Source organism: Nematolebias whitei, chromosome 20, assembly GCF_014905685.2.
Source record: "Nematolebias whitei isolate Nwh7 chromosome 20, NemWhi1, whole genome shotgun sequence".
Classification (NCBI taxonomy): Eukaryota; Metazoa; Chordata; class Actinopteri; order Cyprinodontiformes; family Rivulidae; genus Nematolebias; species Nematolebias whitei.
The window spans coordinates 5,627,945-5,648,999 of NC_056517.1; the positions used below are offsets into that span (position 1 = coordinate 5,627,945).

Consider the following 21,055-nt stretch of genomic DNA (forward strand, 5'->3'; position numbering starts at 1 on the left):
GACACAAGTAACATGATTAATAACACATTTTGAATAACATTGTAGGACAATGATTACTGTTTGTTTTTAAGCTAGATAAATACTGATATGTTGCCTCTTTAACAGACAGAAATTCATCTATCTGACTGCATTTGTGTGGTAGCTGTTTTTCAGTTTGGAGGATTTTGCCCCAATGCAGTGCACCCGCTTCCTTAAGTGCAGTGGTGTGAACAGTCCATGTGTAGGATGGCTGGAGTCATGGAAGATGCCAGTGACTCTTGTCTTGTGTCTGTTGGTGTAAATACCCCCGAGGGATGTTAAGGTGCATCTGGTGGTCTTCTAAACAGATTTTACCACCCTTTGCAATGCCTTTTTCTCTGCCACAGAGCAGCTATTGTATCATACCGGGAAGGAGAAGGTCAGGAGGCTCTCCATTGAACATGTGTAGAAGGAACTCAGAAACGTTTCAGCACAAAAAAAAAAAAAACTGTCCAGATGACCTGACTGAAAAATGTTGGACCTCAGGACATCAACATCCAGACGTGCCCTTTTCAGCTTTCTCAGGAAGTATCGGCACTGCTGGGCTTTCTTCATGACAACTGTAGTTTTGGTTCATGAGGTGAGGATACCTGAAAAAAGGAACAATCTCCACCGCTGGTCCATTGATATTGCGTGGAAAGGGACACTGCTAGTCCTGCAGAAATCAACAACCATTTCTTTGACTTCTAAAAGATTGAGGATGATATTGTTTTCTCTGCACCAGCACATCTGGTCCTCCACCTACCACATGTACAATGACTTGTCTCCATGGGTAATGAGCCCAACCACTGCTGTGCCATATGTAAACTTTACCACTAGGTTCTGGTTGTGGTGAGCTCTGCAGTCACTAGTACTGATGGTGAACAGCAGTGGGCTGAGCACGCAGCCCTAGAGTGAGCCAGTGCTCATTATGATGGTGAAGGATGTGGTGGTGTTGATCCTGACACTCAGAAAACCCTGGACCCTGCTGCACAGGTACATAGAGGTTTCAGGTGCTGCAACCTTGGACACCAGTTTCTGCAATATGATGGTGTTGAAGGCAGAACTGAAGTCTAGGAACATCAGCATCATGTAGCAATCCCTATTTTCTAGGTGAAAGAGGGCCTGGTGGTTCGGAGGAACGATGCCACCTGCCAAGGAACGGTTGTGCTTATATACTGATGACAGTCCTCAACCCTGTCTGTGATGTTTTTCAGGTGCTTCATCACTAGTCTCTTAAAGTGTGTGAATTCTGTGTGTTCTAGAATTGCGCCGCTCAGAATGGTTGCATGTTGGACCAGCTCTGTTACTTTCATTCTGGGATTTTACTTTTGGAAACTTTAATTCCTGTTTTTCTGGATGTAAGTCACATTTTTTTGGATGATTGTTTCCTCTGGTATCCAATGTTATGCAGCTGGAAGGATTTTTACTGAAACTTTTTTAGTTTTGGCATTTGTTATTATGCGTAACCATGGCAACAAGGCAGTTTTCTACAACCAACAGCCGCTGATTAACATCTCAAAAGCTCAAATAATATCTCAACTACAGCCCCCAATCTCAGATGAGTTGAAAAGGATGTTCTGTGGATGCATTCTCATCTACCTGATGGCTACGCTCGAGTGCTTGACCCCTCAGATCCTGGAACTAGCAGGAAACATGGCTCATGACAGCGGAAAGACAGGATTGTCCCTTGGTATCTACAGTTGGCTGTCCGCAGCAACGAGGAGCTCGGCAGACTGCTGGGAGGAGTGGTCATCGCTCTGGGAGGAGTTCTTCCCGGCATTCGGGTGGTCCTACAGCCCGGGGGAACCGAGAGGCCAGCCAAGTCTGGGTGGATGGATCGGACGGCATCTGCAGCCAGTTTCTTAGGATCTACTGTGGGATGGACCTTTACAAGAGATCCTTCTTGTCTACAGCCATCAGCATCTATAACATCTCTTAATGAAAGGAGGATAATGAGTTACAACAACAAATAATTTCCCTCTGGGATTAATAAAGTATTTTTGAATTGAATTGAATTGAATGATGATGACAGAGGTGAGGTTAACAGCACTGTGATTGTTGAGACATGATGCTATAGAGGTTTGTCATAGGGCTGATGGTGGATGTCTTGAGGCATGATATGACTTTGCTTAGGAATAGTGAGATGGTAAATATGCTCACCAGAATCTCAGACAGCTGGTGTGCACAGTCCATCTAATTTCTGTCTGGAATCTCATCAGGGCCTGGGCCTTTGGAGGGTTCACCTTGTGCAGCATCCTCCTGAACTCTGCTGCTATAGTGTTGATGGCTGAAGGCTTATGGGATGTGGGGGTGAGCTGGGAAGGAGTGCTGGTGTTGGAGGCTGCAAAGTGAGTGTAGAAGACATTCAAGGAGTTGAGAAGTGTTGGATCTACAGGTACTGTGTGCCACTCTTCTTGCAGTCTGTGATACACCTGATGACTTTCCACATGCTCTGTGGGTCCTTTGACTCAAAGTGATCTTGGATCTTCATAAAGTGTGGATTTGGTTTTCCTAATGCCCCTGGATAGGTGTCTTCTGGCTGCTTTTAGAGCTGTTGCATCACCTTCCCTGAATGCAGCATTGCAGATTCTCAGTAGAAAGCACACCTATGCAGTCAGCCATCGTTTCTGACTTGGCCAGATGGTGATGTTCCTGGAGAAGGTTACATTCTCCATGCACTACCTGATGTAATGCAGGACAGATGACGTGTACTCCGCCAGGTCCACAGTGCTCCCTGATATTGCAGCCTCCCTGAATGTCCCTGTGGTGTCAAAGCCCTGGAGCAAAGACCCAGCACCATTTGGCTACACAGCGATCGTCTTTGTCCACAATGTCCCTACTCTTGGACACTGCAGTAGGCTGAAGGCAGCAGGGCAGAGATGTGGTCTGAGGCACTGAGGTGGGGATAAGGCATTACTCTGTCAAACCCACATCTATTGGTAAACACTTCGTCCAGAATTCCTACTCCTCGATTGGCTATGTTGACATGCTCGTGGAACATGAAGAGGATGTCCTGCAGGTTCACATGGTTGAAGTCCCTCGCCACTATGTACAGTGCCTCTGAGTTTTGGTTCTGCAGTGTGCTAATAGTGTGGTGAAGCTGCCTCAAAGCAAATGATGAACACTGCTGTAAACTCCTGCAGCAGATAGTGAGGCTGGCTTTTCACTGTTAAATGTTCCACAGCCTCAGAGCAGTGAACTGTTCAATACAAAATTGTTAACAAAGTTCTTATTGTAATTAGGCTGACAGAAGACAACAACAAATAATGCTAGTTGTGACAGATTAGCCACAAACAGCTGCATGTCAAAAGAAGTAAATGCTTGGAGGCAAAAGTCTACATTTAACATTGTTTTGTAAAACAATGGCAATGTCCCCACCACAGCCCATCAGATGAGGGGAGCGGAAAAAAGAACAGCCAAATGGGAGAAGCTCCAGGAAGGCATAATTTTCACCTGGTTTCATCCAAGTGTCTGTCAACAGAAGATCTGAAAAAAAAAATTAGATGAGAAAACTTCATCAATGATGAAAGCGTTTGTGTGTGATCTGATGCTTTGCATGCCAAACGGATAGAGTAGAGATCAGACAGTTTGCTGAGTGCAATGAACAAGCATGTGGAGGATCTTTGGAGCGCAGCCCTTTATACACATCCTTATGTGCCAGCAGCAGGGGAGGGGGCAGCTGGCATTTTGACAAATGGCTGAAGCAATTGGTAGCAGTTCTTTGTGACAGCTATAAAAGCATACATTATCCAAGGGAATTAATAACTTTAATTTTTAATAGTCACTGTAAACAATTAATACCACTTAGAAAATAAATGATGTAATCAAAATCTATATAGCTTATCTTCTTTAGGGGTTCAAATTTACAAGTTACTTTAAAAACGTAGCTCTCAAAACGAGACTAGAACATGTTTTGTTGTTTGTTATGTGAATGTTTTTAGTTGTGACTCTGGTGGGGACTGCGAGTGTCTGTGCACAGCCATAGCTTCCTACGCTGAGGAGTGTAATCGACGAGGGGTTTACATCCACTGGAGGTCCCAGGAGCTTTGTCGTATGTCACACAGACACAGCACGTCAACCCATGTATCCACCATTCGTCCTGAAAATTGTGTTTCATTTAAATTGCAGCTCTTCAGTGTGAGAAAGGACTGGTTTACAATCCATGTGGACCTGCTTGCACTCTGTCATGTCCAAGTGTCCATCAAAGTTCATACTCTCAGTGCGCTGTGCTTTCCTGTGTGGAGGGCTGCTTCTGCCCTGCTGGCACAGTCAGACATGGTAAGACAAATGTATATTTTACATTAAGGGTCAATTATTTTTTTCTTAACATTTCAGTGAGCGTACTTGCTAGTTATGGATAATTTATCAACAATTTGATTGCCTAAAGCCTCCCAAATAAAATAAAACCAAACTTTCTATTTCGTATAGGCCTCGCCCTGTAAGGCTGTTGCTAGTGGGTTTACCCCCACATGCAGCACTATATGCAGCCTTAAAGGGCGAAGCCCATACAAAATAGAATCTGGGGTTACAGTATGTAACCAATGTTTTTATGTGTTGTGGCCAGTTTAGTAACAGCAATTCAAAAGCTGTTTTCTTTTCTTTGTGCGAGTGTTAAAGGTATATTTCCATATGAACTATCACAATGGACTATTGGGTGCCACGCCACTACTACACTGCCACTCACTGGCCAGTCAGTGTTAGTGCACAAAAAGTTTTCTTCATTGTGACAGGTGGCCGGAAATGCTTACCACATCAAAAATATCTGACCCTTGCAAGTAAAAAATATGAACAATATAATAACCAAGATGTAATAAAATTAAAAAATTTTGAATTATTGATTTTATACTAGGATACTAAAATGACATCATGCATTGTTGGCAACATTTCAACAAAATGTGTACTATTAGTGTGACTTTCTATTCCTTTAAAATATTTGAATTACAATAACTGTTATAGCTGCTTATTTAAACTATTAAGCAGCAATGTTAACGTTTTTTTAACACGAATTATATTTTGTGTACATCAGTACCAATCTGCAAGTGTCCAAGAGCATCTTCATAATTTGTAGAAATCAAGTGCAGTAGTTACAGTGATGATTATTGATACTGTAAAATTAAGTATTAATCAATGTTAAAAGTTCTGTCAGTAAGGTGAAGGATTCTGAGGGAGCTGAAGTTGCTGAGGGAGCTGGGGATGGTTTATGTTTAGACTGTTAATCTCTTTTGGGAAACTTGTAAATGTCATGGGGAAGAAGCTGAGCTTTAGCCTGTTAGTGTGGTTTGATTTACTCTGAGTCTGCTGGAGGGGAGGTCAGAGAACAAAGTGTCCTGGACGAGTGAATCTTTGTGGCCCTTCAGAAGAGGCGCCTCAAGTAGATATCATCAGCCATAGTAGCGAGGAGCCAATGACCTTCTGAGCCATCTTGATGTCCTTCTGCAGCTGTTTCCTCTCCTCTGCTGTTCAGCTGCCAAACCACAGTGCATCCATATGTCATGATATCTTTATGGTGCAGTGGTAGAAGTTTCTCAGCAGAGGTGGAGGAAGTTTATTCTTCCTCAGCACTCTCAGAAAGAAGATACGCTTCAAACAAATAGTTGTTTATGCTGTTGGAGCTCAAGATGCTAAGAGTAATGAGCAAGTTGAAAATGATGAGAAAACTGAGGGAGATGAGAGTGAGAAGGGGCTACGTATGCTGAGGCAATTGAGGACAAAGAGGAATCTAAAGGTGCAGGGGAGCTGAAGCTGATAAGAGTCAAAACTGGTAAGTGAGCCAAGGATGATGATGGAGCCTAAGATGATTATGATGCTTGGGAAGATGTTGTTATTGAATTAGCTGAAAATGATGATACAGCAGAAAGCTGAGGAATCTGATGATGATGAGGGACATGCAGATAAGAACGCACCTTGGGAGCAGAGTATTCAATTCAATTCAAAAATACTTTATTGATCATAAAAGAAAAATAAGTGTTGTCATGGCTCATCATCCTGGTTTCATTCAAGAGTCGTTAGATGCTGATAGCTGTGGGGAGGAAGGATCTCCTGCATCCAATCTGAACAGTCTGGCCACAGATACTGATTCGTCCACCCAGATCCAGCTTGCTGTCAGATCCAGCGGGTCTCTCGGTCCTCCTGGGCAGCAGGATTGCCTGAATGCCGGGCAGAATTCCTCCCTGATCAATGGTCACTCCTTCCTTCAGTCTACTAGCTCCTCGTCACCACGGACAGACAGCTGAAGGTGCCGGAGGATGATTCCGGTCCTCCCGTTGTCATGAGCCGAGTTTCTCACCAGCTCCAGGATCTCGGCAGTCATGTACTCAAGCAACACTGCCAGGTTGATGGGAATTTGTCCATGGCGCCTCCTTTTCAACTCATCTGGGATTTTGGGTTTTAGTTGAGGTATTTGAGCTTTTGACATGGTAATCGGATGCTCCTGGTTGTTAAAAAAACACCTTGTTGCCACGGTTACACATCATAACAAATGCCCAAAAGTAAAAAGGTTTCAGGAAAAATCCTTCCAGCTGCACAGCATCTGATACCAGAGGAAGCAATCATCCAAAAAAAGAGATTTACATCCAGAAAAAAAAGCAAAATTAAAGTTTTTAAAAGCAATAACTCAGAATGAAAGTAACAGAGCTACTCCAACATGCAGCCACCCCGAGCTGTGCAATTCTAGAACAACAACCAGCGTATGCTGAAGGAGCTAATATTGCTAAGGGAGCTATGATAGTTAATATTTTCCAACTGCATCAACCAGCTGCTCCTTGGTCAAGTAGTTAAATCAAAATAGCAGCATTCCAGTTCACCAGCTTTTTTCCACAAACACACCCACAACACATGTCTGACAGTTCACACAATCTTTGGTGCATACCCCAGGAGAAAAAGTGCTGCCCTGACCTTGTGTCAACAGCAGGCTCATGCAAGAACAACTGACTTGAACTTGCCATGCAACTAAGTCAACTAGAGTGGATTTCTTCACTTCTCACAGATTATCTTTACTCTCATGCTTGCAAGCACTCCCCTTTGCCATATACTGTACTGTCACAGCAGTGCCCTCCTGTGAAATAAAGTGATCTCAGCAACAAAACAGAACAAATGCATCTATTGTGTGGACCTGAAACATTCTCACTCATATATTTTTTTCACAATATTTATCTTTCTTTAGTCACATAGTCTTTTACGCATGATGCCGAATGTTTTATGCTTTGCTGAACAGTTCATTTTGGTGTCCAGTTTAGGCTGATGGTAGCTTCTGATATATAATTTATTTGGCGTTTTATTGGAGCAGAGTGAAAGTCATGCTGTCCTCCATCTTTTCCTATCCCGTCGAACATATTAGTTCAGGCCAGTTTGGACAAAGGATCATTGTACTGGATCTCTCCTTTTCCCACACAAAAAGGTTTTTGCACTTTGTAGCTTCAACAGTGACTTTGGGGGTTTTGGCTTCTCTCTTTTTGTTTGTGTGAAGTTAGACTTCTGGCTTGTTGGTAAACCACTTTAGCTCTAACATGAATGTACTGTTCATTGGCCTTTGGAGGCAGGATTTCCAGTTTTGTTGTCACTGGTCTTTGTGGGGTTGGACAAAGGGAATCACTAGTTCTGTCATGAAGTGCGTTCAATGGGGATTCGATGCGGTGACATTCTTGCTGAGAGTCGGCAGCTCTACCAGCTTCACCACCGTTCCTCCTGCATTGTCATGTTTATTGTAATAATGCTTTGATAATACATTTTGTAAGATGACCAAAGATATTTATTTGAATTTATACATAAAAGTTTTTTTTTTCTGTTTCAGACAAATGAATATATATATATTTTTTTTTAATTTCCAAATCTCTTATTATTTATTTGGCTTTTTTTTATTTATTTAACAGGTGACAGCTGTATAATGCCTACTCAGTGTCCATGTGAGTGGGACGGCTCCATGTACCCCGCTGGAACATCGATTACTAAACACTGCCAGAACTGGTCTGTCAGTCTAAATGCTTTTCAAGAAAATATGATTTTTTAAAAGTTGACAACTAAATTATATTCTATTATTTGCACTCAGTTCTTGCAATGAAGGTATTTGGCAGTGTGAGGGTGTGGCTTGCCCTCCTCCCCCATCTCCATGCTTGGAGTCTGAGGTTGCATGTACCAGTGGGCGCTGCATCCCATCCCAGTGGGTGTGTGACAACGAGGACGACTGTGGTGACGGCTCAGATGAGATTTGCCCGTCCACCTGCTCCCCAGAACAGTTTCGCTGTTCAAGCAGGCCAAGGTGAATTTATGCTAGCTTTAATTTATAAATTTGTGGGTCTAAATACAAGAAGAAAAAAAAAGGTTTTGTTTATTTACTATTGTAACTAAACAAAACTTGTTTATTTTCTTTTTGTAATACTATCGGTAATTTGGGAGTTTGTTAAGGTAAGGTAAAGTTTCATACATGGTCCAAAGTAAAATCCATCCATGAATCTATTATCTTTATTCACTTCTTCCTTTTTGAGTCACGGGTGTCACTGGTGCCCATATCCAGCTGTCACTGTGTGAGAGGCGGGGGACACCCTGGATGGGTCTCCAGTCCATCACATGGACACATAGAGACAAACAAGACAAACAACCATTCACTCTCACTCACACCTAGAGACAGTTTAGAGTCACCAATCAGTCAAACGTGCATGTTTTTGGTCTGTGGGAGGAAACCGGAGTACCCGGAGAAAAGCCACACATGCACAGAGAGAACATGCAAACTCCACCCAGAAATGTCCCCAGACTGGGATTTGAAGCAGTGACCTTCTCGCTGAGAGAATTTTTGTGACATGACTTTATTTTTTGTATTTAACATCACTGACAGTCTAAACTTGGATACTGATTTCAGTCTGCAGCTTGTTAAAAGTAAGGCTTGTCCAATTCTTACAGTGTCTCATTAAACTACTGAATTAATTATTTTACAGTATACTTTATTAATATGCTGGCAACACACTCTACATTTAAATTTTTTACATATTCGCTGAAGACAGACGTATTATGGTACAGTCTTCGCCCGTCCAAACTGACTGAGATGTAAACTTTCTCCTATCCCACCCATAACTCTTGGTAGGTAGACCAGAGTGCTCTTACTGGAGTGTAGATGTTCAGAAGATGACAAAAATATGACGAGGCAAGACCTTTTAAGACTTTAAAACCATGCAATAAAATCTTAAAATCAGTCCGTAAAGAGAAGCCAAGACAGGGGTTGTGTGTTTGTGTTTTTAGTTGTTGTTAAAAGACGTTGCTGCGTTCTGGACGGTTTGTAAACAATGCAAAGATGATTTATCTAAACCAACATACAATGAATTACAATAGTCCAAACAAGAGGTAGTAGAAGCAAATGTAGTGCCCGTACCAAGTAGCTAAAGAATTAACCAATAGGTTAGGTTTAAGTGTAGTACATTGGTCGGAGCCCTGGGAACGTTATTTTAAAGATAGCTGCACTAACAGCTTACAGGAGATACAACTTACCGTTTATGTTTAATTTAAAGGCGGTGCCTCCACTTTCCAGGAAATTATGACTTACACTGTGTTTAACCCACTAATAATTTTATTTGATTCACATATAAAATTAAACAAAACAACTTTTTCAACATAAAATTCAGCGCCAAAAGAATCCGTTTCTGGCCTGAATCGTTGCTTGGGTGTGTGGGAGCTAAAAACAAACAGCTCCTGAGCTCCCACTGAGCAAAGAAAATAAAAAGCACATGCATTGGCTTAGGTTTGTACTCACAAATCCTTCAAAGTTTGAGATTAGCTTGGGAAAGATAAATGTGGAGATCCCTTTAATATGGCGCTGAGTAAGGTAAGTAGACAGGTGATGTCAAACGAACACCAAGGTCCTTCCTGGCAGCAAGCCTCAATGGAGAGAACCCAACAGTTGAATGGGGAACTTTTAACTCATCCAGCAGGTCCAAAGATTAGCTCCTGGTTCACTTTCATATGCTTCTTAAAATCCATTACAGTCGGCAACTCTGCATTACTCTGTTATTGTCCCACATCTGCGTTGCCATGAGCTCTGCCTTGTCTGGTTTTCACAGTGACCCACGTTTCATGCAGCGTATCATTAATCCCGCCCACTCACATCTGATTGGGCAAAATAAAATGCTTAATCCAATACAAAACAAAACTGAACAACATTGACACTTAGCACAACTCAAAAAGCAGGTTGTGATCCTGCTACATGGCACCCATGTACACCTTACACAAACTTATGTGACGTTCAAGGAACGTAGTACAAACAAAAACAGCCCGTTTAGTCTGCTTGAACTAGATTTTTTTGACCAAATATGAAATGTTTTTTAAAATGATACATTTGTAAATGACATAAGAGTTTTTATATTTCATATAATTCTACTTTTTATCACTTAGACATTGTTTTTTTTAAACTTAAATGCTATTACTATGAATTTAGTTTAATACTTTAATTTGTACTATATAGCGCAATTGAAACTGCACTACACATAAATCACTTTTTCAGTCTTTAGTGCCTATGAGTCTTGGAAAAAAACTAGACGTCACAAGTTAATTTATCTGGTTTTCTAATTTAAAAGCACTGTCGGAAATAACTCCCACATTCCTGGCAGTGGAGTGGCTGTATGAAGCCAAGCGGTCAAGTGTGTTACAGTAAAAGTAGTACATTTACCAAAGCTGATGACTTCAGTTTTGTTTTCATTTAAAATCAGAAAATTTAGTTTCAACCAGACTTTACTGTTGTTTGGACAGATCAAGAGTGGTTCCAGTGGAGTGACTCTGTCTAACTTCATGGGCAGATACAACTGAATATCATCAGCAACTCTATGAAAAGAGATGTTATGTTTTCTAAAAATGGACCCCAAAGGCAACAAGTAAAGATTAATAAGCAATAGACCTAAACCATGCCTCCTGGCCCATGTAGGACTGCTTTGGTCTGCAGGTGCTCACTAATACAAAATAGACATCCCTCTTTTTTATCAGCTAATGTTACATACTAACTGTACCGGTACTTATTCAGCTTATGTAGTTTATTGAACTTTTTTTTTTTTTGTCTTGTTATTAAAATGTGATTCTAAAGATTATTTTCATTACAGCTTTACGAGGATAAAAAATGTCAAATTTAATTTATCAGTCTTTCTGATTGAATAAAATTCCTAAAATCAACTGAATGAGTTAACTCTTATCTCCAGTGGACCATGTTTGAACCTGGCGCTGCGCTGTGATGGTCACCCAGACTGTGCTGACCAATCAGATGAGGAGTTCTGTGGACCTGCCACCACAGTGCCCTCATGCTCTCCTGGAGAGTTTCAGTGTGCCAATGGAAAGTGCCTGCCAGTCACCCGTGTATGTGATGGACGGCTCGACTGTGGCTTTGCTGATGGGTCTGATGAGCAAGGTAAAAAATTAAAAAGGCAAATTTATAAAAATAGTTATGTCGTTGGACTTTTCACTTACAACATACTGCACTGCTATTTTTATTTTTTATTTTTTATTCAGGCTAGTCTTTTTTAAACACATTTTGCTAAACATGGTGTTTTATTAGGCTGTTTGATTTTTGGGGTTTTACATTTATACTGGTATGCTTCATTAGCCATATTTTCAACGTTTTTCTGTATTGCTGCTTTTATGACTATTTTGCTGTTCTGTGTTTTTGTTAACCCAGACTGTGGCGTGGTATGTGATGAAGGGGAGTTCCTCTGTCCAGGAGGACGCTGTATTCTCTACATCCATCGCTGTGATGGCCATGATGACTGTGGAAATTTAAGTGATGAGAGAGGGTGAGTCTATAGTTCTGCTCAGAAACTGCAACATAACTGATATCACTATTAAACTTTAGTTATACATTTACAGAAAATGCACAACAATTGTTTGACTTTGCACAGTGTTACTTGCCTAGAAAACAAACATGAATTTGATAATCGTGTTTTAGTTACATCAAATAACAGAAAAATTAAGTACAAAAATCCAGTTCAATCCACATTCAATTTCATTTACCATCAATTCAGTTCTTATTGTATTGCAATACATTAACAAATAGTACATTATTAAATGCCAATTACCAAGAGCTGTCTGTTTCAAGAAGCCAGCAGATTGCATAAATCTTCACTTTATCATGATCTCTGTGTTCATTCGTACTCATCTGCTCACACAGACTCATGTTCAAACTGTTGTTCGGCGTATTGTTTTTGTACTACTAGTGCTTAGCGTGTTTTTAGTTTAACATTTTTCTTAGTTCATATTTTAGATCTGATTACCGTTTTTCTTTACAATTTATACTTATGTAACTGGGACCCTGTGTACTAGGGATGTGCGATATGGTATAAAATTCATATCACGATATGTATTGTGAAGGGTGGCGATAACAATAGATTTCACAATATGATTTTGGTATAAAATTTGCAATAGGAATGAAAAAAGCATAGGGTGTCCTTTTGCCATAATTTATTTTGAAAACTGCTATACCACAAAATAATCTCAATCAAGAAAATTCCACCACTAGGTCCAAAGAGTTTTTAAATAATAAACAAATCAAGTATTGGGCTTCTTTCTTGTAGTGCAAAACAGTGCAAATGGTAGCAAATGTAGTTTTAGCCATATGTTTTAAACAAAAGAATATGTTGTTAACTCTTATCAGTTTCCAGTATTCTCACTTAAGAAATGAACAGCAACAGAGCAGCATTTTACACTGAAAACACTTCACCCTTCAACCCTCTAGTGGGCGTCTCCTTCCACTTTAAGGTGTGCTGACACAAAATGGCGACCAGTTTCCTCTGTGGCTTTGACCAGAGGGTCTCGCAGTAAAATCACACAACACAGCGTTCTTTTTACAGATCAGAGAGCAGGTTTTTCTAAAGCTGAGCAATTGTTACTTTAACTTTCGACGGGGAAAGAAAACAAAACTTTAGACGGAACATAGCGTTTTGTGCATGCGTCCGGATACAGCAACAATACGGCAAGCCGGCCGTAGTTAGCTTGTAGCTTCGATACTTAGCTCTCGAAAAAATGACTACCACCACTTACGCATAGTTAAAAAAAAAAAAAGATTAAATCTGACAACTCTGATTTTACATCAGACACAGCATTACTGTGGTTAGCCGGTAGAAGACAGATCTCTATTGTAGGCTAAATGTCTATCATTTCTACCGTGTACCGTTTATATTGCGAATTCCTACTGTGTACACAATTTCGTTCCACCACATGTACTACATGTATGACAAATAAAGAAACAATGACTTAGATCTTCCATCCTGAGCAACATGGTGGTGACAATGAATAGTAACTCTTCCTTTTCAACAGGATGAGAACTCCAAAAGAACCTAGCTTAGGATAGGCAGCTAACTGTCTTGACTGGTTGGGTTCGAGAGGACAGGAAGGAGACAGACTTGTTGGGGTGGAATTTCTATGGGTATAAAAAACAAAGTAAAATGATGGCTAATGACAGCAATATTTGCAGGTACAAACATGAGGAGAGAAAATAAGAGTCAACAGCGTAATGAAATGTGGTTATTATGTTCTAAAGCAGTTTAGACCTTTAGTAGCATAAGTGAGAGACAGCTCAGGAAACCCAAGCCAACTCTAACTATAGGATATAACAAAAAAGAAAATATTTTACTATAGTTTTAAAAGTAGACAGTCATCCTCATGGAGAGATACTGGAAGTTGATTTTGCGAGAGCTTAACTTCAAGTCCTGCTTCCCATTCTTCATTTGGGAACTGTAGGAACCACATGTAAGCCTGCAGTCAGAAACCACATGTAAACCTGCTGTCAGATAGCCAAAAACACTGTTAGGAAAATATAAAACAAAAGCGTCTTAAATAAAGTTGGAGTTTGATTGTTGAGATGTTTATATTGAAAGATAGTTTTACAATTTATTCTGAATTTGACAAGAACTCTGTTCTCTTATCAGTACTGTGGCAACACCAAATAGGATTGACTTGAGATTTTGTTTAAACATCCAGTAAATGTTTTTTTTTGTTCTTGTTCTTGTTTCTTTTCTTCTCCCCTCAATGGGGTAACCATAGCAAATGAAGTTGCATGATGCCCATTATCATTCAACTTTCTAACTGACTTGTAGGTGTGTGTGTGAACCAGGATACTTTCAGTGCCCAGGTGATCAGTGTATCCCTGTAGACAGATTATGCGATGGACACAAAGATTGTCCTTCTGGAACAGATGAAGCTATCTGTGCAAGCAAAGGTAATAAATACTCATACATACTACTGTATTTTCCACCCAAAAATATATACTGTATCAAAAATCATTAAAATACACGGAGCTATTTATTTTGATACTTGTGCATTACAGCTGCATACCTTTAACTTAAGGAGCATCCTACTTTTCTGTAATTTATACAGATGCAAATGTATTCGTATTTTTACATTGCAGTGACCTGTGCTCCCAACCAGTTTGCCTGTGCTGATGGTACATGTGTTGCCAAATCTAAGCTGTGTGATGGAACAGCTGATTGTCCAAACAGTGAGGACGAGCACAAAACTAATTGCTACACTGAGATCATAACACCACCTGTCACCCCAACGTCAGGTGAGAAAATAAAATAAAATAAATAAAATAATCAAATAAAAGGTTAAAGATTCCAGCAAACTCTTTTCCAGTTCAGAATCAATAAAACACATGGATTTATTATTCTTGATATTGGTATTTATGACTGATCTTTTGGGTTTTTAGATGTCTTAATTCTGTATTATGGTAGAACGCTTTCTGTCCATCTATCCTTTAGTTTGTGGACAGTTTCTTGTTTGAGCTCCAAAGTGATAAGCCTTTAATGTAGAAAGGTCAAGTGCACAACTGGTCACATCAAGGGGTCAAGGATGGCCCCTATTGATTTAAAGGTCATGGGTCGAAGATCAAGGTCACATGTGGCTCCTTTGTTAAGACCTTGTCTGCTCCAGCTTGACAATCCAGTAACATAGAGTTGTTAAATCCTTTGTTCCAGAGATTGTGCCGATTTGTCCATCAACAAGACAGTACGCAGTAGTTTGTCCATGGTGGAACTTCACAAATATTTATGGTAGAAAATGTCATTAGACTTTGGCTCTACATTGGATCTTATTTTTACAGTATAATGACCACCTTCACCCCAAAACCCTTGAGTTGTCCTAGTGAAGTCTACTACTCTGATCATAAAATGGTTTCAGTGGGCAGGTAGTCATCAACAGGTGGGTTTTCACAACCAGTAGCAGCACTTTCATATTCTTTTCATATTATTTAACTCTAACATATACTGCTTCTCCTCAGATACATAGATAACTTACTTTTTATGTATACAAATGTTTCTGTTCAGTGCCCTGAGATGACTTCTGTTTTGACTTGGCGTTATAAAAATAAACTGAATTCAATTGAACTGAACTGAACAATTTGAGGATTTACAGTATGGACAACATTATTATTAGTAAAATAAATCTTTCACCCCACCACAATCAATTCAGGGTTGTTATGTGGTGGACTTCATGCTTTGGATTTTGATTACACTTAACATTTAATGATGTTTATTGGCAATATTTTGTCATTTCTTATATTGTTCACACTTTGTTTTTTGTGAAATACATTTGGTTTTCCAGTCTGTAGGTCCTATGAATTTATCTGTGCCAATGGTGGGCAGTGTGTTCCTCGGGCATGGCAGTGTGATGGGGAAACAGACTGCCAGGATGGTAGTGATGAGCAGCAGTGTGCTGCTCCATGCAGTCCTGGCCAGGTGCCTTGCCTCAGTGGGGACCAGTGTGTATATTATCAACAACTCTGTGACGGAACCCCACACTGTAGGGATGCTTCAGATGAGAGTGTTAACAATTGCGGTGAGTTTACATTCCCAGGCTACAACAAAGTAATGGCAATACATATTACAGCCTCATATGTACCAGTTACTTGCAATGACCATACCTGGTAATGGTACCAACTTGGTACCAACTGGTACCAAGTTGGCATCAGGCACATACCCTTTTGTTGTTGAGAGCCAGGTACATCCCAAATATGTAGCAGGCATTATTGGTATGTACCATGCACTAGTGGTATGTACCAGACACATAACTGCTTTGTACTACATACATACCCAGGCTTGCATTAATTGCTAGCAGATGTTTTTGTATTAATAGGCAATGACAATTATTTTTATCTTCTAGGATCTGCTAAGATTCCTTCGTGTCCAGGTAGCTTCCCATGTGACAACCACACCTGTGTAAACATGTTAAAAGTGTGCAATGGCATCCCAGACTGTCCACGTGGTGATGATGAGTTGGTGTGTGGTGAGTTATCATAACAAAGAAAAGTGGAAGGATGAAGTGAAATAATAAAACAAGGAACAGCAAGACACTAACTATAATAGTAGTTAGGGTCCTAAATTAATGAAAAATTAGTAGATAAAAAAATGACAAAAGGTATCACAAACTGGACTGATAAATATGGGAAAATCTAGAGTGAATGAAATCATTAAGAATCAGCAGCCTTCTTCTTCTGGATTTTCTCTCTTCAGGGGTCACCACAGTGAGTCATCCTCCTCCATCTCACTCTGTCCTCTGCTTCCTCTGTCCTCACTCCAACTACATCCATGTCCTCTCAAACTGCTTCCATATGTCTCCTTTTTGGCCTTTCTCTGTTTTTTTTTTTTGCTGCATTTTTAACATCCTTCTACTAATATGCCCGCTGTCCCTCCTCTGGACATGTCCATCCAGCTCAGTCTGGTCCCTTTAACTTTGTCTCCCAGATGTTCAACTTGTGTTGTACCCCTGATGACCTCATGCCTAATCTTATCCATCCTTTTCACTTCTAAGGAGAACCTCAACATCTTCATTTCCATACCATTCCATACCATACCACTTTATTTATAGAGCACTTAAAACAGCGACAAGGCCAACCAAAGTGCTGGTGTTTTCTACCACTTCCAGTTCTTCCTCCTGTCTCTGTCTGTGCCACGGTCTCCAAACTATACAACATAGTTGGTCTCACCACTGTCGTAAATTTTTCCTTTGACCTTTGCTGACACCCTTTTGTTGCAAATCACTCCTGAAAAAATTATCCATCCACTCCATCCTGCCTGGACTCTCTTTTTCACCTCTTTATCACACTCCCCATTTTCCTGGACAGTGGACCATAAGTACTTGAAGCCATGCACCTTTGTGACCTTTGCTCCTTGTAGCCTCACTGTTCCACCTGTCTCCCTCTAATTTACACACATGTACTCTGTCATGGCCCATCCTCTGACTGGCAGGGGTGGTTCCTCCCACAGGTAGAGGTTGGCTTTGAGCAACTGGAGCCACCTGGGCTCAGAAATTTAAAACTGAGCTCTACTAACCTTTTGTCTCTCCCGCTCCTCCAGGTAAACTGTTTTTGTCCTTTGTTCCAGTTTGGTTTTGGGTGGAGATATTCATTCAGATGCACTCTTACACTGCACACACTAAACATACTTGCATACCTACATTCATATTTATTATCTTTGTTTGGGTTTTGATTATATTGTGCAATAAAAATATTTTAATTGGCTTTTACCTTTGTCTCCCCTCATTTTTGTTATGGGCCATGATCCGGCCCTGTGACAACTCTGTCTTACAGCTGACTTTATTTCCTATTTATTCAAATGCATACCTCCACCTTTCTTAAGTTTTCTTACATATGTTCCCTGCTCTCACCAAGATCACAATGTCATCTGCAAACATCATAGTCCACAGGGATTTCTGCCTGACCTAACCTTTAGTCAGTCCATCACCAGAGCAAACAAGAAGGGGCTCAGAGCCGATCCTTGATGCAATCTCACCTCCACCTTGAACCTATCTTTCTCTTCTACATCACATATCACCACTGTCCTGCTGTCTTCATACATGTCCTGTACCAGTCTAACATAATTCTCTGCCACTCCAGATTTCCTCATGCAATACCACACCTCCTCCCTCGGCACCCTGTTATAAGCATTGTTTAAATCCACAAAGATGCAAATGAAGTTCTTTCTGACCCTTTCTGCACTTCTCCATCAGTATCCTCAAAGCAAAGCAAAATGGCATTTGTGGGGCTCTTTCTCAGCACAAAACCATACTTTCTTTTTCTATTGGCTGTTCCCTTCTTCAGGGGTTGCCACAGCGAACTAATTTGCATGAAGACTTGGCAATTGTTTTCACAGTGGATGCCTTTCATGGCACAACCACAGACCATTGAGCTACCACAGTCCTCTGTGTGGTGCAGAGCACAGCCATCTAGGGCTCCTGGGGGAGCAGATGGTGAGGGTTAGGGCCTTGCTTAAGGGGCCAGAGTGGGGCAAATGAGGATGGAGGCAGGTGTAGATTATTTACCTTTCCCACCCACATTTTGATATTGCAGCTCACAAATTGTCACCTCTCTTCTAAGTCTAGGTTCCACAGCTTTCTCTCAGATCTTCATTGTGTGACTCATCAACTTAATTCTCCTGTAGTTGCTTCTACTCTGTGCATCACCCTTCCTAAAAATGGGCACCAGCACACTTCTTAATTCCTCTGGCATTCTCTCACCCTCAAATATGCCATTGAATATCTGAGACAAATACCTCTCTGCTATCTCTCCTAGAAATTTAGAAACCTCCACTGCTATGTCATCAGGTCCTTCTTCCTTCCCCTTCTTCATTATTTTCAGAGCATTCCAAACTTTAACCGTACTATTCTTTCCCATTTCCTGATCCACAGTTTCTTTGACCTCTTATCTTCTTTCTCTTTCATTATTGTCATTCCTTAGCTCTTCCAATTACTCCTTCCATATTCCTGTCATAGTATTGTCACTTGTTAAAATATGATCATTTCAATCTTTAACAAGCCTAACCTACTGTACATCCTTTCCACCCTGGTCCCTCTTTCTTGCCAACTGGTAAAAAGTTCTCCTCACTGTTTTTAGTGTCCAGCCTCACATACAACTCATCATATGCCTTCTGCTTTACCTTTGGTACCTCCCTCTTTGCTCTACATTGCATCTCCTTGTATTCATGTCTCCTCACTTAATTTCTGTCACTGTCATATTTCTTCTTGGCTAACCCTTTTCTTTGAATATCATCCTGCCCTTCATTATTCTACAAGCTGGTTTCCTTTCATTTTTTCTGTCCAGAGGACACACCAAGTACCTTTCTACATGTCTATCTACTTACTGTTGCTGTAGTAGCCCAGTTATCTGGAAGCTCTTTCTTACCACTCAGATCCTTTAACAGCTTCTCTCTGAACACCTCACAACATTCCTCCTTCCTTAGTTTCAACTATTTGGTCTTCTATGATTTTTTTCTTTATCTCTTCTTCACAACAACTGGTCATTCTAAAACCACCATCAAATGTTTTCTTGCCACAACTTTACAGTCCCTGGTCTCCGTCAGGTTTCCTCTTCTACAAAGAATGTAGTCTACCTGCATACTCCTGCCTCCATGGTTATAGGTTCCACTATGTTCCTCCCTCTTTTGCAAAAAGTGTTAACTACAGCCATTTCTATTCCTTGGCAAAAGCCACAACCATCTGTCCTTCCTGTTTTTTTCATTGACACCAAACTTACCCATTAACTTCTCATCCCCTCTAATTCCTTCACCAATGTTTCCATTCTGCTCTGATCACCACTCTCTACTACCTGAGAATACTCTCATTACTGTATATCCAGTTATTTCCTAAATTATTTCTCCTCTAGGTCACATCCAACCTGTGGAGCATAACCACTGACAACATTTCACATCAAACTTTTTACTTCTACCTGCAGGCACATCACCCTATCTAACACTCTTTTTACCTCTACTACATTCTTTGCCAACTCTTCCTTCAGGACCACCCCTAGTGTATTTATCCTTCTATCCACTTCATGGTAAAATAGCTTCAATCCTGTCCCAATGCTGCGAGTCCTGCTGCCCTTCCACTTGGTCTCTTGGACACATAAAATATCTCCCTTCCTTCTCTGCATCATGTCAGCAGGCTCTCTACTTTTGCCTGTCATTATCCCTATGCTTAGTTGCCACCCTCAATTCTTGATGTTCCTCCTCTCCGTCTGTCTCCTGACATGTTTCTCTCCTTGTGGTCTTTGACTAACAATAGCACAATTTATGCCGACACTCTGTCACCAACATTGGTGGCATTCTTTGTTAACCTGGGCCTCAACCAATCTGGTATGGTGTTGTTTGGCTGAACTTGCAAGTTTGTGTTGACAAAAGTATTGTACGTTGGAAGCCCATCCTGACACAACCTTCACCATTTACTTAGCCTTGGGACAAGCACAAGAGATGCATTGGCTTGTGCTCCCTAGTGGCTGGTTTAAAGTTATGTAAATCTTCTTTTGTCTAGATAAAACCATCTCACCAGTTCACCCTGGGAGTAGGAACGTCACTACTACCTGTTCTGAGTTCACCTGCTTAGATGGAACCTGTGTACCATTTAACTTGGTGAGTCTCTAATCAATATTTATTCATCACTAGCAAGATGCATTCCAATATTAGGTTATTGTGATTCTTTGCATTTTAAAGAAAAAATAATACAATATCCTTTTTTTTTTAAAAAGTGATGTCATTTGTATGGTATCACTCAATTAATTCAGTTTATTTATATAGTTCCAAGACACAACAGAAGTCATCTCAGGGCACTGTACAGAAACATTCACATAAAAGTAAAGATTATCTATCTAAGAAACACAGCAGATTGCATTTAATCTTCACTTTGTTGCAGTCTCCCATCCTGAGCAAGCACAGTGGCAACAGTGGGAAGGAAAAACTCCCTTTTAACAGGGCGAAACCTCGAGCAGAACCAGGCTCAAGATGAGCAGCCATCTGCTTCGACCGGATGGGGTTTGAGAGGACAGGAAGGAGAAACAAACAAAAATAAAATGACAGGTCCAGGTGTAATTCCAATTGGAAGAAAGACAAAAACACATGCTAAGGATATAAATAATTACAAAGCTGCATTATCTTTGACTCCAAAAATGCAGTCTTAGAATTTACCTATAGACCTTGACCTACCAGTAGGTGATTATTTTGTGCACACTATTATACTATTGTTGATCCCTTTAGGGTAAAATAATTAATCTATTCAATCATTCACCCAACCCTCTGTTTGTCATTCCATCTTCTGACTGAGGAGAATTTAACTA

The 21,055-nt window shown here is 40.5% G+C and overlaps 1 protein-coding gene across 1 annotated transcript in view; it reads left to right on the plus strand.

Annotated features, from left to right (window-relative positions):
• The window catches only part of LOC119426815 (SCO-spondin-like), a 224,330-nt gene that overhangs the window by 76,641 nt on the left and 126,634 nt on the right, over nucleotides 1-21,055 (plus strand). The window contains exons 9-19 of the mRNA XM_037694396.1: nucleotides 3,942-4,051; nucleotides 4,129-4,278; nucleotides 7,869-7,962; nucleotides 8,045-8,254; nucleotides 11,169-11,374; nucleotides 11,642-11,756; nucleotides 14,055-14,176; nucleotides 14,366-14,521; nucleotides 15,559-15,792; nucleotides 16,117-16,239; nucleotides 20,257-20,354. Of these exons, the coding sequence (XP_037550324.1) occupies nucleotides 3,942-4,051; nucleotides 4,129-4,278; nucleotides 7,869-7,962; nucleotides 8,045-8,254; nucleotides 11,169-11,374; nucleotides 11,642-11,756; nucleotides 14,055-14,176; nucleotides 14,366-14,521; nucleotides 15,559-15,792; nucleotides 16,117-16,239; nucleotides 20,257-20,354 (1,618 nt within the window). The remainder of the gene's footprint in view (nucleotides 1-3,941; nucleotides 4,052-4,128; nucleotides 4,279-7,868; nucleotides 7,963-8,044; nucleotides 8,255-11,168; nucleotides 11,375-11,641; nucleotides 11,757-14,054; nucleotides 14,177-14,365; nucleotides 14,522-15,558; nucleotides 15,793-16,116; nucleotides 16,240-20,256; nucleotides 20,355-21,055) is intronic.